Source organism: Contarinia nasturtii, unplaced genomic scaffold (assembly GCF_009176525.2).
Source record: "Contarinia nasturtii isolate CC-2019 unplaced genomic scaffold, AAFC_CNas_1.1 Cnas_scaffold_5731, whole genome shotgun sequence".
Taxonomy (NCBI): domain Eukaryota; kingdom Metazoa; phylum Arthropoda; class Insecta; order Diptera; family Cecidomyiidae; genus Contarinia; species Contarinia nasturtii.
Genome location: NW_022203000.1, coordinates 1 through 18,252, shown reverse-complemented (window position 1 = coordinate 18,252; position 18,252 = coordinate 1). Strand labels below are relative to the sequence as shown.

Below are 18,252 nucleotides of genomic sequence, written 5' to 3'. Positions count from 1 at the left end.
ACATAAAAGATTTAACGGTCTTTTTTTTTAAAAAAAAAAGAAGATAAGTATTCGAACTTCGAATCGATGACGTTTACGTTTCGAACAGGTATATAACAAAAAATTGCGACAGAGATGTGATACTTGTTGTAAAATATAAACTCATTTGTCGTATATTGAAGTAAAATCTATTTGGTTCATTGAAAATGCATTGAATTTTGTATCATAATTTATTTTGTCGCATTTTGTGTTAATTGAAATAGATAATTTGCAGCTACACATATTTACATATACTAATCATTCTAAATATTACCTCGTTTTATCGCATATAAGTTATTAAAATCAAATGGATCTGGACAATCCTACGATTTATGGTTTGGAAACTCAGGTTCGAATATTAGATATATACATATAGATAAATATAGATATGGTTTCATTTTACGCCTCATTTTACTTGATAAACTAGAAAAAGTTTTTGAAAAAGACCACCGCCGTTTTCACCTAGGGATGATAAGAAAAAAATGGAAATCAATCAACATATAATGGAACGTAATGGAACAAAAAGTAATGGCGAAATAATCGAAAGAATGGACAGTAATCTTTCAGTAGTTAATAGAATAGAAATTTTAAAAAGTGATTATAACTAAGTTTTCACCCATTTTGGTATAATTCGTGTTTGAAGTTCTTCTTCAGCTGGTGAACAGTACCGTTTTAAATTAACATATTCTCGCTGTAATTGCCTTCGAAGCTCATCATTTACAGTAACTAAACATATTTGACTTTCTAAATCTCGATTTACGGACCGTTCACCAAAATTCGATGATCCAATAAGTGTTAAATCTGGTGTATAAGATCCAGGCAAATAATACCAAAGACCTTTTGCATGGTACGTCCAACCGGAACGTTGGTATTCATATAGTTTAATTCGTTCACTTTCATTGCACTCAATTAGTTTTTTTAAGAAATTTTTAGAAATCTGTGAGTATGCAGCTGGTATGCCTCCTGCAGGGCCTTTGGCACCTTGAAATCCATTTGCATTTGGATGTGCCATTAGAATATCACAATTTGCTTGACACTTTGTTGCTAATGTATCCATGTAGGTTTGTGTTAAATTGAAATATCCTGTAGTCAAGTTGATCCTTGAATTAGTTACAGCTTTCAATAATAGATTTTCAGTTAGAACACTATCATGATGTATATTCAATTGGCCCATTTCGATTAAAGGAAACACCCATGTATCGATTTTTGTATTGCTACTACAATATCTCTCTCCATGATATTTCATTTCATCAGCGGTTGCCGCGAAAAATTTACAAATTGAATCATTTGCTTGAGCAATGAAATGCTTTTGATCATCCTCGTACGATAGCATATTCCATTTTGAATGTGTGTAATATTTGTTGTCAGATGACACCTGTACGCTAAATTCTTTCACTTTTTCGATCAGCTGATAATAAAAGTCAGATAAATGTTTGTCGTTAATCATAATGTAACGATCTTGCCGATTCTTGAAGTAGTCATTTGACAAATTGGCTCCACTAATAATGACCGTTTGATCTGCCACATAAATTTTCATATGCTGTAAACCAATTAACTCATTCCATCGGTCAGGCATTACACGCTTTTTTAAACCCCTTAATTTTGGTGTATGATACAATGAAAGTGAGGTGTTTGTACTGCTGTTCATAATCTGCTGTAAAATTTGTTTTGATGAAGTTTTTTTGCCTTCACCTCGAGTACCACGTGTGAAGTCAATTAAAATATTTACTTTCAATTGTGAATTCTTGCATACATTTTCTTCAATATCCTTCACAAGCTGTGATTCGAGTTGATCTGTACCAAAATATAAACTGGCTATTCCAATTCGATTTGCTGCATTAACACAAAGGGTTTGTAATTTGGTGTAAAATATTTGTGGTTCCGTTATAATTTCTATTTGTCCGGCTTGAAGTGGAAAGCATACACTCATCGAATGTAACCAGTCCAAACTTTCCAGCCGTCTCACACCAAAAGAACCCGTTAAATGTACACCTTTAAATGGACTTTTGTCCATTTGTGGAGTTGAATCGGCTATTGTTGAAAATATTCGACGCAACATTTTTTTTCACGTTTCACTTAAATTCAATATGCGACTAATCGCCTTGTTTCTTCTTTGTTAAGTTCTTGTTTATTGAAAATGATCCAATTGTTTTCATTGTGTGAAATTATGAAAATATACACATAGTTTTGGTTATGTTACAACATTTTACTGTGACATTTATGATGATTGTTCTCCATTTTCGAAAATATTCGAAATTCGAAATTCATTGCGAAATTATTAGTTACGATTTGATTTTTCAAAAATAATTTTTTTTATTTTACAGGCCAGAACTTTGGCTCCACAATTAGGTGAAAATAATGAAATTCGTTTTTTTGTTGCAACTCAAACGTTAAAGCCCCAAAATCAAATTCATTTGGTCGAATTTAATGAAAATTCATTGGCATTGAACAAGCGCGTAAGTTATTCTTATTAAGATTTAAATGTACTTTTTTCAACTGAAACTTTATTTGCAGATATTTACTCATTCAGAAGGTGAAATTTGGAAAATAAATAGTAACCCGCATAATTCAAGGGAGCTTGTATTATGTTATAGCACATTGAAGAATTCTCAGATCATTACAAAAACGGCAATTTATCAACTTCCGGATTTGACATCGGATGTAGAGAGCAAGGAATTTTTGCAATTTGATTCGAAGGAAATTTTGAATACAGATAATTATGGTAGTGATATAAAGACAACAGAATTTCACTCAAGCGATAATAATTTACTAGCTACCGTTATTGATGATAAAATTTTACTTCACGAACGTACTGCGCCAGAAACAAGGCTGGTTGCTGAAATTAATTCCAAAAATGCGCCAAAATTAACAACTGGAAAATGGTCTCAGACACATTTGGGCAACCAATTCATTGCGCTTATTGATTGTGATGTGCGTTCCTATGATATTCGTGATCCAAATCATTGTGCGTGGTCTATTGAAGAGGCTCACAGCCAAATTATTCGAGATTTGGACTGTAATCCACATAAACATTGTCATTTTGTAACGGGCGGAGATGATGGTTATATTAAAATTTGGGATAATCGACACACAAAAGAACCAGTTTTTACTCGTAACGATCACCAACACTGGTATATTTTTATATAGTTTAGATCATATAATTATTATATGAATGTCCGAGAATGAAAGAGAGACTTCTATTCACCACTTATTAAAATGTAACACCACCATATAAAATATGCTGACAGTCAGAACTTTTTGGTGGTGTTACATTTCAATAAGTTGTGAATAGAAGTCTCGCTTTCATTTTCAGGCAATCATATGTATATCATATATCTATTGAAAATATCGAGAGGAGAGTATGTTTTTATTTAGACATTACTCACCAGTAAACATCCCCAGTGGCATAGGTATTAATTTTTCTACTAATTAGTAGAATTTTTATTAGTTTATAAGTTTCATCATTTTTATTATTTTATTACTTAGCCTTAAAGGCTCTATTTCCTAGGACACGATTTGCGCACGATTGTAATCGTGTACGATTATGTATTAAATCTACTAGAGCACAATTCTTTTTGTTGAGAGCGTCTGATTTACAGGAATATATTTATTCAATTTATTTCCAGTTCACGTTAATTTTTATTGTTTCTCTGACGATTTTGGTGCATTCATTTCAGATGCAATTGCTCACTTTTATCAACATTCATTTTGTAAGGAGCGGCTGGTCTTATGGCAATTTGGTTGGTGTCACAAACATCTGACCGATCGGTTCGTTCATCAGAGCGTCCAAAGTGAAGCGTCCCGATCTCTGTGTTTAGTAGCATCTGAGAGCATTTATTGACAAATGTCAATTAAACGCTGTACTATTGACATGTGCCAATAAATGCTCTATTACTACTTTTTTGTGTGTACTTGCAAAATTTCGGCTCACTTCGCTCGCCAACACATATTCCGATTTCAGGGTACAAGGAGTGCTCTGGGGGTTCAGGAGGTATGGTTTTCTAGGAGTAATTTTTCGTAAGGAATCCAAAAATGGCCCTTCCTTTGGTAATATTTTTTTTTGTCTCTTCAAGGGCTACAACTTTGGCGAAGAAAGTATTCGAATATATTGCGTCGTTTAAAAGATATAGATGAGCGTACATAACATAAAAAGGGGATTTTTGGCTTTTCAAGGGGGCGTATCTAGGGGGTATATGAATTTGGGGAAAAAAATTTGATGCAAAACGTGTTATTTTGGACCCCTCTACCATATCCAATAGGATAATAAATATGAAAAAAAAAATCTATCCACTGGGGATGTTTACTGGTCAGCTATAAGCGCTGAATAACATACTCTCTTCTCGATATATTCAATAGATATAATCTAACATAAAAAACAATATATGATTCTATTTTCATCGTAACAGGATTTGGAGTGTTCGATTTAATTTCTTCCATGATCAGCTTGTTTTATCTAGCAGCAGCGATTGTAAAGTTTTACTAACATGTACATCTAGTGTTAGCTCGGAAGCATCAAATGAACATACTGATAAAGAAAACTTGTAAGTAGTCCCATTCTAACAAATAAAAAATATGCAAAATTCAAAACCCTACATTTATTTGATAGGATACCGGATGGTTTGCTCAAAACGTATGATCAACATGAAGACTCAGTCTATTGCGCTGAATGGAGTAACGTTGATCCATGGCTTTTTGCTTCACTGAGTTATGATGGGCGAATGTGCATTAATCGAGTTCCAAAAGAATATAAATTAAAGCTTTTAATGGACAGCAACTACTAATTTAACAGTTACAAAATAATCTGAGAAGTAACAAAAACAATAACCACAAATAAATTTAAAATCGCATGAGCAAAAATGAATGGGTTAGGATAAAAGTGAGCTCAAATTTTCATATAAAAAGATCTCAATCATGGAATCGGTAAAAATAAATGACCAACTAAACTGAGATGAAAATAAAAGAGCAACATGATTCATGTTGGTCTTTTATTTTCACTCTAAACATGTTGAACTTTTATTTTTACGCTGCGCACGGTGGTGTTTTATTTTCAAAGCAAATAAGTTCCCGTTTTATTGGAAGTCCAATCAAGTTGGTATTTTATTTACATTTCAGCGGTCTTCCGTGTTTTTCGGCTTGTATGATTCCATTTAGATTTAAAAAAATCGCTAAAAATGAAAAAAAAATATATTTTTTTTTCTTCGATTTACAAATTCTATTCAATTTTCTGTATCATCTGATGAAATCAGAATGAAAAAACTCTCATTCCTCATCATTGAAATCGTGATTGGCATTCGGTCACTATTCAATAGGTGTTACATGGGAAGTTTATATGAAACTCTCGGAGACTCGGTATAGAGCACTCAAAAAGTGAAAAAAATCCAGATCGTGATTTGAGTGATAAGGAACGCGATTTTTTTTATTCTGATTTCACCAGGTGATACAGAAAGTTGAGAAGTATTTGAGAATTGAAGAAAAAAAATTAATAATTTTTTTCATTTTTCACGATTTTTATCATTTACATGGGAGGCTTGTATGAAAGAGACACGGAAGACCGCTGAAATGGCAAATGCCAAATATATACGGACCTACGGCAGTGCCATTTCAGCGGTCTTCCGTGTTTTTCATACAAGCCTCCCATGTAGATGGTGAAAAATCGCGAAAAATGAAAAAAATTATTAAATTTTTTTTCTTCGATTCTCAAATACTTCTCAATTTTCTGTATCACCTGGTGAAATCAAAATGAAAATAATCACATTCCATATCATCTAAATCACGATCTGGAATTTTTTCATTGTTTGAGTGCTCTATACCGAGTCTCCGAGAGTTTCATATAAACTTCCTATGTGATGCCTATTGAATAGTAAGCGAATATCAATCGTGATTGAATCAATAGGCGTCATTTGGCTATTGCAAGGCGTGTTTATATGAAACTCTCGAGGACTCGGTAGAGAGCAAAAAATTGAAAAAAAAAAAATTATTTTTTTTTTATTTCTCGAACACCACTAAATGGTCTATATCATTTGCTGTGAAAAATTTGCTATCTCTTTCACCCAAATCGTGCTTGGCAAATGACAAGTCGTTGTCTCATGCTATCACGCTCACCCTTGCATGTATGAATGTTTACAATGGACATTCTATTCACACACAACTCGCACTTATATCTTGCTGCGCAATAGAAATCGTCGACACAAAACTCAAAGCGATTACCAAATAAATACATTCTCAACAATTTTATTACGCAGCAAAATATAAGTACGAGTTGTGTGTGAATAGAATATCCATTGTAAACATTTATACATGCAAGGGGGAGCGAGATAGCATTTGACAACGATTTGGGTGACAAAGATGACAAATTTTTACGTTCTGATCACACCACATGATATAGACCCTTTGATGGTGTTCGAGAAATGAAAAAAAAAACCATTTTTTTTTTCACTTTTTTGCTCTCTACCGAGCGAAGCCCGATCATGGTATAGGATTTCCTATATAAACCTTGTAACTAACAACACCTCTATGTGTATTCCGAGTACTAATCGACGTTTGTAACAATATGGCCGTCACGGTTTGGCAAAATCATAATGAATCGATTAAACTGCCTTAAACTGTTAAAATAAAACAGTAAAAATAAATAGATTTTAATTTTTTACATTTGTGAAAATAAAAAATCTTTTGTTTTTTTAATTTTGTGAGATTTTCTGTACACAATATTCAAAAATATTAAATTAATAAAAATGAATTGGTTGACATAGCCTCACTTTTGTGTCACAATCGTGATAAACCGATCAAATAATTACTTAAACGAAAGTGAGGTTATGTCAACCACTTCATTTTTTATTAATTTAATATTTTTGAATATTGTGCAGTAAATCTCACGAAACTGCCGGAAACTACAAAACAAAACAAAGAATTTTTATTTTTAAAAATGTAAAAAATGAAAATATTTTTATTTCTACTGTTTTAATAATTATTTAATCGGTTTATCACCATTGTGACACAAAAGTGAGGTTATGTCAACTAATTCATTTTTATTGAATTAATATTTTTGAATATTGTGGACAGAAAATTCTACAAAATTAAAAAACAAAAATTTTTCCAAAATGTAAAAAATTAATATGTATTTCTACTGTTTTAATTTAACATTTTAACGCAGTTTAATCGATTCATTATGATTTTGCCAAACTGTGACGGCCATATTGTCACAAACTTCGATTAGTACTCGGAATACGCATTAGAGGTGTTGTTAGTTACGGGCATGATCAGGCTTCGGTTGACTTCAATTTGTATCGCACGCAATGTGATGCGCTTTGAACAGGCTAAAAACATTTTTATCTAAGTACATGTATCGAAAACAAAAAAAGAGTTTTAGTTAGTTTTTCCCTCCAAATATAAAAGATTTTCTTCGAAAAATATTTATAAAACATATAAAATGAATTTTTTTTTAATTTTTTGAATAATTCATAATTTTCAATAATACGTAATAAGTTGTGCTGTTAATATGTTAGCTTACGTATTTTACTAAATTTTTATTATCTTCATTTTTTTTTGTACAGGTGAAGTTTATCTGATATCATTTGAATGCATACAGAATTAAAAGCAAAATGCCTTCTTGCATCGATCAAAATCAAATACTTGGCCGAAAATAAGTGAAAGAAAAGAACAATACGAACAAACAGCTTATCTTAAAGAGAAAGAAATAGTGTTGACTATCGACGCAATGTTGTGATAAGTGATCCCATTTATTTCGATATGATTTTATTTGAAAATAAACAAAACCAATAACCCCATTCGATTTTCTCGTTTTTTCCAACTTTATCGACACTGTTGTTTTTAATATTCTATGATTTCTTGCACTGTTTATTTCTGGAATAGAAAAATTATACATCGTCATTTATTCGAAGTTTAAATTTTGATCGAGAATTGAACGTTAAATTAAAGTGAGAATTTTTGTCAAATATTTGTGAAAATGCTAAAAATGGGAGTTAAGAAAAAACATGATCATGAAAGTGGTTTTTTTGAGGAAAATTTATGCGAACCAACCAAATCAAATCGTAATTTACAAAGCGAATGGGTTCATTCTTACCAAAATCAATCAACACGAAACACGCCGACCGCACAGCAAAATAACGGTGATTCAAATTATTTGAATAAGCCAATGGATTTACTTGAAATCGCCCGCGACATAAATACAAATAACAAAAATTACGGCCACTATCTATCAATGTATGATCGCGAAAAAATGAGCTCAACCGGTGAAAGTAAAAGCAAGCATAGTTCACGTAATCGTACATGTAGGCATCAAGTAGAAAGTAGCTCAAATACTGTTTCACACACAATTGTCATCTCAGATGAAGAAGATGATGATGAGGACACACATAATGCGCACAACCAGGCTAATGGTAGGAATAATTTCAAATATAAATTTTTATCAGAACATTGGTTACAAATTCATATCCTTGCAGAAAGTTTTTATATGACAAAAAGCAACGGACAGCACAATAAACGAGCCTCAGATGAAATAGTGGATATAACAGATGATGAGGAAAACGAGGAGAATGATAACGATGAAGAAAGGCAAGTTTTTACTATGCATCTTTTTTAAAAAATGAATCGAACTTATACTAAATAAAAAAAATCCATAACTTTTACAGATACGAATCAAAAAAAGGTTACAAAGGCAATCACAAGCATCAAGGATATCGTGGCAAGAAAAGTGATCAAGTCAGCAGTTTCGTGACAGATGATAAACATACACGCAGCAACAGATCAAACGAAAGGGTTGCAGGCAGCGAAACGCTTGCTAAAGAGATCGAGCAAGCATCAACAATCCGACCACAAGGTAAGCAGAACAATTTTCATTTCATCATATCTAGTGACATTCAAAGTGTAAGTGTTTTGGAATGGCAAATGAACGATCAGTTACTGCACTAATTATTGCCATATAACAACAACAATCAAAAATAACTATTTCGATTTTAAAACATACAAAAAATACTACGCATTACCAGCCATTTTATGTTAGTCCAAGAGATCTGAATTCGCTGTATCAAATATACATCAAAATTTCAATACGTATATTTTGCTATTTTATTTCTTATTACTACATCAAACCCACGACACCTTTCATTTCATTATCTTTGAATGGTCGAACAGATAACTGCATTCTTGTTTGTATACGAACTCCACTTCGAACGCAAAGAGAATATTTCTGAATGTACTGTACTCGGCAATGAATTTAAGTCATGTTTCAATAGCGGTGCCGCAACGGGAACGCACGACTTTTTCCTTCTTTTCTCATTTCGCATATCGGTATATTCATACAGCGGACATATGACGTTTATTTTTTCCTTCCTTTTCTTCGTTTGTGTTTTTTCTCCTCTACTTCTTCTTCTTAATTTAGTGTTCTATACTTGATTATGTGTACGTGTTCTTCGTTTTCATGTATTGGTTTTCATTTGACCTACATACATTTGAATACATTGGATCATAGTTTACATGAAAATCACTCAGCAATAGAACGTTTATCTTACGAAAATGGCAGAACAAAACCGACATTCTTGAGCATATATTACGTGCATATGATTATATTCATGTATATTTTTAATTACTAGTAAATAATTTAGAACTACGATCTTATGATTTTTACACTCATCTTGATTTCCATATTTTGAACGCCAGAGTTTGTGTGTGTTTATTAAATCAAAAATAATTGAATGCTCTACTCTCTCTCTCTTGACAATATTGTCTCGCTTTGATATGTATCCGTTTTGAGTCGCGTTTCGATATGCGAGTAAACAATAAGATGTTTTTATTCTAGAGTGTTCAATTATAGTAAAGTGATAAGTTTTTTACTTCCTTTTCCTTCCTAATGTAAAAATAACGCTTCAAACTGTTCATCATCGGGATAACAAAGAAGGTTTGATATCATAGGGTTTTCCTTTTTTTATTCTCGGTTTGGTGGTATTCCTTTCAAGATAATGTACGGAAAAGTGAAATTCCTTCAAATATTTTTGCTAGGTATTTAAATAAAAGGCCAAGCGCAATTTGGACAGATACTTATAACACCATCTACGTAAAACACGCTGACTACAATGTAAATCAAACGTATATCTGTTTCCCCTTCTTCTTCATATACTTTCCCTCGCTATCCTTTTACATTGTAGTAGGCCTGTTTTACACAGATGGCGTTTTTCTGTGACATCACAATACAATCATATTGACTGCGCTCATCTCTCGGTTTAAATTAAAATGTATTTGAGAAATCGTTTATCAAAGCACATTTAAAATACTATATTTTAATAATATTTTTTAATTTAAGCATATTTAAAATCACTTTGAGAATTAGGAAAGTTGAAAATATTATTTTGGTGTTTTATAATTGAAATTTTATTATATTTGAATTTTCACCCAATATGTCCTAACATTTTTTTAAATAATTTTTTAAGCAAATCTCCGAGAAAGCGATAAAGTGAATTTATCACACTTCGAATTGATTCAAGTCTTGGGTACTGGAGGTAATTTTAAAAAATGGCTTATTCTCTATTTTTAAATATTTTATACCAGTTGGATGCAGACGTATGATTTTACTTGCAAGATAGCGGCTATTAATTGAATATTTAATCAAATGTGTCTCTCTTATTTAGCTTACGGAATTGTCTTCCTTGTACGAAAGAAAGGTGGCAAAGATGATGGCCAATTATATGCAATGAAAATCTTGAAGAAATCAGCTATAGTACAAAAAGTGAAAACTGCTGAACATACAAAAACGGAACGCCAGGTAGGGAAAAAATGAAACATAGCCAAAATAATTTCATATGTATATATATTTATATATATATTACAGGTACTTGAAGCTATTGGACGTAGCCCATTTTTGGTATCAATGCATTACGCCTTTCAAACAGAATCGAAACTCTACTTAGTATTAGGTATAATAATTGTTCTGATTATGTTTTTTTTATTTAATTTTGATTATCATGATGATAATATTAAAATTATGTGTTTTCCTTACATGGATTTTCAGATTATGTAAGTGGTGGTGAGCTATTCACTCATCTATATAAGCGTGATCACTTTACGGAAGATGAAGTGCGAATTTTCATAGCCGAAATTGTGATAGCAATTGAACAACTTCACAAATTAGGGATTATCTACAGGGATATAAAATTAGAAAATATTTTACTTGATTCCGATGGCCACATAGTCGTTACTGATTTTGGGCTATCAAAAGAACTGACCAAAGAATCGAATGGCAGATCATACAGTTTTTGTGGAACAATGGAGTATATGGCACCAGAAGTAGTACGTGGGGGAAAGAGCGGACATGATGTTAGTGTTGATTGGTGGTCAGTTGGTGTCCTTTGTTATGAACTTCTTACAGGTGCATCACCATTTACCATTGATGGGGATCCAAATAAACAAAATGAAATTTCAAAACGAATCTTAAAAGCAAGCCCTCCCATGCCAGAGATCATTCGCGAAGACGCTAGTGATTTAATAACCCGATTGTTGAACAAAGAACCATCAAAACGTCTCGGTAATTGAATAAATCAAAAAAAAAAAAAAACAAAAAAAAAAACAGAACATTTTAGACCGAGAGCTGATGGGAAAAAATCTATTATTTTTTCTTTATGTCAGAAAACTATATTAAACCATGCAGCTATACATACACTAAATAAATAATTTTACGTCTATCATTGCAGCCCTCCCACTCGCGAAATCTGCACTATTATTCGCGGATAGAAAATACATCAACTATTAAAGCGAGCTGCATGTTTGTTTTATTTTGGAATATGTTTTGTTATTGCTCAAATATTCGTTGGTTAAAATTTCTACATGTAATTCCGTGTTGTTTACAAACGCTTTGCAGCTCGCTTTAATAGTTGATGTATTTTCTATCCGCGAATAATAGTGTAGATTTCGCGAATGGGAGGGCTGTAATGATAGACGTAAAATATTTTTTTAAGTGTATGTCTAGCTGCATGGTTTAATATAGTTTTCTGACATAAAGCAAAAATAATAGAGCTTTTCCCATCAGCTCTCGGTCTATTTGCTTTTTATCGGGGAAAAAGGAAAAAACGATTTTTTTTATCCTATAGGAACCGGTTCAAAAGGGCCTGATGAAATCAAAGCTCATCGTTTCTTCAAAGGAATTGATTGGGTTAAATTGGCGAAAAAAGAAATCGATGCTCCATTTAAACCAAATATTCAACATCGATTAGATACAAGTAACTTTAGTGATGATTTCACCAAAATGCCAGTAGTAGACCAGCCATGCAAACCCCCAGCTAATCATGAACGATTATTCAGAGGTAAGAATAAAAATTCACTAGACTTATGGGAAAATAGATTCAATTAATTACTCCTTCATAATATCAAGGGTTTTCATTTGTTGCACCTGATCTTCTCGACGGATATGACTCGAAGAATTTGGATAGGAAGCCAAATATTGAAGAAGTCATTGAGTATAATGAGAAGGTAAAATTTGATTACTACACTTTTTAGTCCATGTATGCGAGTTTTGCACCCAAAATAATCAACTTTCTTTCAGAATGGATCATTTTACAAGAAATATACGTTTGAGGGTACTCAACCAATCGGTGATGGTTCATTTTCAATATGTATGAAATGTATTGATAACGATTCGGAAAAAGAATTTGCGGTTAAGATACTGCGATCAAATCAAAATGTTGATTCTGAAATTGAAGCACTGAAAATATGCCATGGCCATCCAAATATCGTCAGTATTGTTGAAGTAATAAGAGATAGTGCGTTCACGTATATTGTTACTGAATGGCTTGCTGGTAGAGAACTCTTCAAATACGCACAAGAACAGCAACTAAATGAAAGTGAGGTGCGTGTCATTTTCAAAGAAATTCTACAAGCTGTTACACACATGCATTCACATAAAATTGCACATCGAGATTTGAAACTGGAAAATATCAAATTCACCAGTAACAAGGCCAGTATGACAAATATCAAAATTTTAGATTTTGGATTTGCTTGCAACATGAACGGCGATAAGAATGAAATGGAAGTGGATCGCTATACGCTGGACTATGCAGCTCCTGAAATTTTGTCGAAAAAAAAATACACCGAATCTTGTGATTTATGGTCATTGGGTGTAATTTTATACGCATTATTGTGTGGTGGCATGCCATTCCGTCGAAATGGCATGAGTAATGATGACATCTCAAACATCAGAGAAAAAATTAAATACAACATTATACACGGATCAATTGACTGCCGCAATGATCAATGGGCTTCGCTTAGTAAATCTGTCAAGGACCTAATACGACGACTTTTGACTGTATCTCCAGAAAAGAGAATCAAGCTATCGGTAAATTATCGACAGTAAAAATACCCCCGTTATAACTGATTGTTTAACAATACTAATTCATTGCATAAATATAGGAAATTTTTGAACATGCCTGGCTGAATTCCACGGAGATTGATCCACCAAGTGCGATTCTAGTTTCGACAAAAACAGATTCAAAACAAAGGCAACACACTTTATCAAATCTAGCTGATGGACAGACTGGAATAATCACACGGGTAAGTTTATCTATCTTAGATGAATCCTTGCGACGGAATGCAGATATTTTTTATTAATTCTTTGTAAAATTTCAACATCTTTATTCGGAATTTAGAAAAAGCGAGGTGACCGATCAAATACAAAATACTCTTCAGTTGCCAGTACAGATGCATTGGTGGAAAGTACTACAAATGAATTGAGTTACAACAAAATTTCGACCGAAGTTAACCACACAATTGATGTATCAGATCAATGTAGTTGGTCAACAAGCAATGAACCCACAAATCCAATCAAAAATAGTGTCAATGGCGATGAGGTATACAACGATCATGTGATTGACGAAAAGATGGATGACATTGACAATAACAACGAAAAAATTATTGATCAAGATGATCAAGAAGGTTAGTCTTTTATTTCATTATAATTTATGGTGTTTATCTATCACAGTTTCGCCTCTTATAATACATTAATGTCGATAATATAGATTGAATATGACTTATAGTATTCTGATTACTATAAAAGTTGTTATTGTTTATTAAACACCATCAATATTCTCCCAAATGTTATTCATTTACAGATTCAAATCGTCATCAAATGTTCTCTAGTGATCTGGTAAATTCTCCAGTATATGAGGAGATCGCTATTGATGAGCCACAAGAATATATCGACATTTTGCCAACACTATCAATCTTGGATGATGTGAACAACGATAGTTTTGATGAGTTCAGTGATGATGAAGAAATCGATAAACTATACGGTTTTCAAACATGCGATTCAGCACTGATGTTGAGCTTGAATCGATCAATGGACCTGAAAACATTTTCCCGTTATCAATCACCGCGCTGGTATCCAAATCGATCAATAACACCATTCAGAAAGCGAAACTATCCCGATATGATGAAATCCATCTTTAACACATTTACCAACAAGATTGATGATAGTATCGAAACTGCATCTCGAGGTGGGCCAAAGCGTCGACGTCATCAAAAATGTAATCAAGCTCAATAAAAAAAGTGGTTAGTTAAAATGAGCATTGCAGCTGAAAAATTAAATTATGTGAATTAAAAACATGTCTCACAACAAATATCCATTATATCCACTATACAAGATGACTCAGACTTCATACTGTTATTCTTTTTATTATGTGACAATGTATTATCTAAAATAGAGATAAATTGATACGACAAAGAGAAATGTAAAGTCAATTGCAAACGTTAAAGTGTACATAAAAATTATGTATTCCATCTACAAAATGGAAAACGTGTCAACTAGATTTATGTAATATATTATAGTTACATGTTACAAAAATCTCAAAAGATTGAATCAATTTTCAAAAAAAGAAAGTAAAAAAAGCGTTTGAACTAACAACCTCGAAAACCTAGTTTTTACGCCACAAAGACTTACAAAGAAAATACACATTGTACACACAATAGATACCCTTTTCAAATTAAATGAAAAATTAACAGAAACAGAAAAGTGCCTTTTCTAGTAAAATAAAGAACAAAAAGGTGAAAAATTAATAAAAAGATAAAACAGCAGCAACAAAAATCTATATGTTTGTAAATATGAATTATATTTAATACGATAAATTATTAAGCATTTCTACTAATTGAGTTCAGTATGAATGAACTTATGGGATTGGGAAAAAATATTTTGTTTTGAAGATACTCTCATAATAGGAAAAAAGAAATTCCATCTCCAAGCGCATTTCCATTACTTATGTTTTTGTTGCGTATAAACATTGAACAATTCATTGAATTGAACTGAAAAAAAGATTTGAATGCATAATTTAAAAAGCAAAAAACAGAACAGAAAAAACATATTATCTTAATTTTACATTAAAAAAAACAACGATCACGGCGTATTTTAAGTTATAAAACAATTGTTATCAATTATATATCTTACCAAAAAAGAGACATTGATTCTATCGATAAAATTATCTATTTTCTTAAGTACGGTCGACAGCAATCGAAATAGAATATAATAAAATTATGCAAATAAGAAATGTTTGCATTTAATATGCAAATGGTAGACACTTTGTTTTTAATATGGTGACAATTATATATTATATTATTTGAATAACAAATAAACAAAATGGAAATAGGAAACAATTTATTCCTAGAAATGGTTGTCGCAGAAAGAAAAAAAAGTAGGAGAAGTACATTATTCACTTGATTTGCTCTTTATTTATTACTTTATTTATTAAATAAATTTCTTGTTATGCACTCGTTATGCAATAAAAACATTGAATGACAAGAAACACAATTTCAAAATGGAAATGAATGACTAAAATGGGACCAGATGTTTGGGAAACTACAAAATACATAATTTTATGGTAAATTTTAAGGCGATAAAACGCATGTTAGTAAGAAATTAAAAGGCGTTTGAAAACGTAAACTTCAAAATGTTTTTAGTATACTTTGGAATAAATACAAAATTATTCAGAACAACCAAAACAATTGCATTCGATGAGATTTTTGTGAAAATGGTTGGGATTTCTGTGAATTCTTTCAATGTTTATGTAAGCTCATAATAAGCTTCCTGATTTGATCCAAATCCAACAGTGAAGCTATTGAGCATGTTGTATTCTCCTGCATGTGACGATGCCATAACAGACTTTCAAAAATTGCCTACTTTCCGTCGTTTTCAGCAATTGTTGAATTTAAAAATCCGTAAATGTAGGAGAGCGTTCTAGTTCCACATGAATCGTATTTGTATGCAATTATTGTGGGTCTGATGATCATCTATGTCACTAGATTGCTCTTTGTCAATTTGACTTTTCCCGATCATGATGGTTGGGTAAGACAAAAACGAACGGGCGCCCGCGGGGAGACAAACTTTACAACACCTCATTCAAATTTTGAAAAAATATTGGCATTTGTTTCTCACCAAATCTCAAATTTGATTAATATTTGAATGGGTTAACCGAGTAATGCGCTATATGTTTTATATGAAAACGTCACACGAATCTCCCCCGAAAACGACATCTTTGGTCTTGCAGCAGAAGCTGTTTCTATGCTGAAAATTTCCTTTCAGTTTAAAAAATTTAAAATATTATTTATGCAGAATTGTACAAATATTTTAAAACTTTGAAATGAAATTTACAGAAATATGCATTTGAAAATTGTTTTAAAAAATAAACACGGTACAGTCAATTTCAAAAATTTCAATGAATAATATTGTTGACATATTTTCACGATGACAGCTATTTTTGCGGTACAAAATTGACCCGTTTGAATGATTTGTCAATATTGAACAATTGAACATACTCTACACACATGGGGAAACAGAGATGGCGTTGTCGTAGCATGTAGAAAAATATATGTTTAACGCAATATTCGGCTTGAATGGGTTAGGATAAAAGTGAGCTCAAATTTTCATATAAAAAGATCTCAATCATGGAATCGGTAAAAATAAATGACCAACTAAACTGAGATGAAAATAAAAGAGCAACATGATTCATGTTGGTCTTTTATTTTCACTCTAAACATGTTGAACTTTTATTTTTACGCTGCGCTGCGCACGGTGGTGTTTTATTTTCAAAGCAAATAAGTTCCCGTTTTATTGGAAGTCCAATCAAGTTGGTATTTTATTTACATTTTTATCATGTTGAATTTTTATTTATTTCAGCGGTCTTCCGTGTTTTTCATACAAGCCTTCCATATATAATTTTTTTCTTCGATTTACAAATTCTATTCAATTTTCTGTATCATCTGATGAAATCAGAATGAAAAAACTCTCATTCCTTATCATTGAAATCGTGATTTGCATTCGGTCACTATTTATTGAATAGTATTCAATAGGTGTTACATAGGAAGTTTGTATGAAACTCTCGGAGACTCGGTATAGAGCACTCAAAAAGTGAAAAAAATCCAGATCGTGATTTGGGTGATAAGAAACGCGATTTTTTTTATTCTGATTTCACCAGGTGATACAGAAAGTTGAGAAGTATTTGAGAATTGAAGAAAAAAAATTAATAATTTTTTTCATTTTTCACGATTTTTATCATTTACATGGGAGGCTTGTATGAAAGAGACACGGAAGACCGCTGAAATGGCAAATGCCAAATATATACGGACCTACGGCAGTGCCATTTCAGCGGTCTTCCGTGTTTTTCATACAAGCCTTCCATGTAGATGGTGAAAAATCGCGAAAAATGAAAAAAATTATTAAATTTTTTTTCTTCAATTCTCAAATACTACTCAATTTTCTGTATCACCTGGTGAAATCAAAATGATAAAAATCGCATTCCATATCATCTAAATCACGATCTGGACTTTTTTTTACTGTTTGAGTGCTCTATACCGAGTCTCCGAGAGTTTCATATAAACTTGCTATGTGATGCCTATTGAATAGTAAGCGAATACCAATCGTGTTTGAATCAATGGGCGTCATTTGGCTGCTACATGGCAACTTTATATGAAACTCTCGGAGACTCGGTAGCGAAGCCTGATCATGCCCGTAGCTAACAACACCTCTAATGCGTATTCCGAGTACTAATTGACGTTTGTGACAATATGGCAGTCACGGTTTGGAAAATTCATAATGAATCGATTAAACTGCGTTAAACTGTTAAAATAAAACAGAAATAAATAGATTTTAATTTTTTACATTTTTAAAAATAAAAATTCTTTGTTTTGTTTTGTAGTTTCCGGCAGTTTCGTGAGATTTACTGCACAATATTCAAAAATATTAAATTAATA

The 18,252-nt window shown here is 32.1% G+C and overlaps 3 protein-coding genes across 4 annotated transcripts; 2 read left to right on the top strand and 1 right to left on the bottom strand.

The window, feature by feature from the left end:
* Positions 1-116: 116 nt before the first annotated feature.
* Positions 117-5,040, top strand: LOC116351557 (EARP-interacting protein homolog). 2 transcript variants are annotated; one of them, XM_031783682.1, is made up of 6 exons: positions 117-367; positions 446-543; positions 2,343-2,474; positions 2,533-3,149; positions 4,425-4,559; positions 4,625-5,040. In XM_031783682.1, the coding sequence occupies exons 2-6, from the start codon at positions 532-534 to the stop codon at positions 4,797-4,799; spliced, it is 1,071 nt and encodes a 356-aa protein (XP_031639542.1). In that variant the 5' UTR covers positions 117-367; positions 446-531; the 3' UTR covers positions 4,800-5,040. The 2 variants fall into 2 exon arrangements, with proteins under 2 accessions (XP_031639542.1, XP_031639541.1); XM_031783681.1 differs by lacking the exon at positions 446-543 and having other exon boundaries at positions 118-367.
* LOC116351556 (CDP-diacylglycerol--glycerol-3-phosphate 3-phosphatidyltransferase, mitochondrial) lies at positions 202-2,237 on the bottom strand. Its single transcript, XM_031783680.1, has 2 exons — positions 635-2,237; positions 202-480 (listed from the first exon to the last, which is right to left on the bottom strand). Exons 1-2 carry the CDS (start codon positions 2,075-2,077, stop codon positions 442-444), a joined length of 1,482 nt encoding a protein of 493 aa, XP_031639540.1. The 5' UTR covers positions 2,078-2,237; the 3' UTR covers positions 202-441.
* A 2,528-nt stretch (positions 5,041-7,568) lies between the features above and the next one.
* On the top strand, positions 7,569-15,580 carry LOC116351555 (ribosomal protein S6 kinase alpha-5-like). Its single transcript, XM_031783679.1, has 13 exons — positions 7,569-8,414; positions 8,478-8,589; positions 8,667-8,854; positions 10,461-10,529; positions 10,659-10,792; positions 10,859-10,943; positions 11,039-11,551; positions 12,114-12,326; positions 12,395-12,492; positions 12,566-13,354; positions 13,429-13,569; positions 13,665-13,950; positions 14,127-15,580. The coding sequence occupies exons 1-13, from the start codon at positions 7,982-7,984 to the stop codon at positions 14,555-14,557; spliced, it is 3,492 nt and encodes a 1,163-aa protein (XP_031639539.1). The 5' UTR covers positions 7,569-7,981; the 3' UTR covers positions 14,558-15,580.
* The last annotated feature ends 2,672 nt before the right edge of the window (positions 15,581-18,252 follow it).

Bases quoted from the DNA above. Each gene is read 5' to 3' on its own strand.
- LOC116351557 (XM_031783681.1), top strand. From the start codon at position 326: ATGGATCTGGACAATCCTACGATTTATGGTTTGGAAACTCAG. The intron at 368-2,342 runs GTTCGAATATTA...TTTATTTTACAG, and splicing joins TTTATGGTTTGGAAACTCAG to GCCAGAACTTTGGCTCCACA. The intron at 3,150-4,424 runs GTATATTTTTAT...TCATCGTAACAG, and splicing joins CGTAACGATCACCAACACTG to GATTTGGAGTGTTCGATTTA.
- LOC116351555 (XM_031783679.1), top strand. From the start codon at position 7,982: ATGCTAAAAATGGGAGTTAAGAAAAAACATGATCATGAAAGTGGTTTT. The intron at 10,530-10,658 runs GTAATTTTAAAA...TCTCTTATTTAG, and splicing joins TCAAGTCTTGGGTACTGGAG to CTTACGGAATTGTCTTCCTT. The intron at 13,570-13,664 runs GTAAGTTTATCT...TTCGGAATTTAG, and splicing joins AGACTGGAATAATCACACGG to AAAAAGCGAGGTGACCGATC.
- LOC116351556 (XM_031783680.1), bottom strand. From the start codon at position 2,077: ATGTTGCGTCGAATATTTTCAACAATAGCCGATTCAACTCCACAAATG. The intron at 481-634 runs GTGAAAACTTAG...TATCATCCCTAG, and splicing joins CACGAATTATACCAAAATGG to GTGAAAACGGCGGTGGTCTT.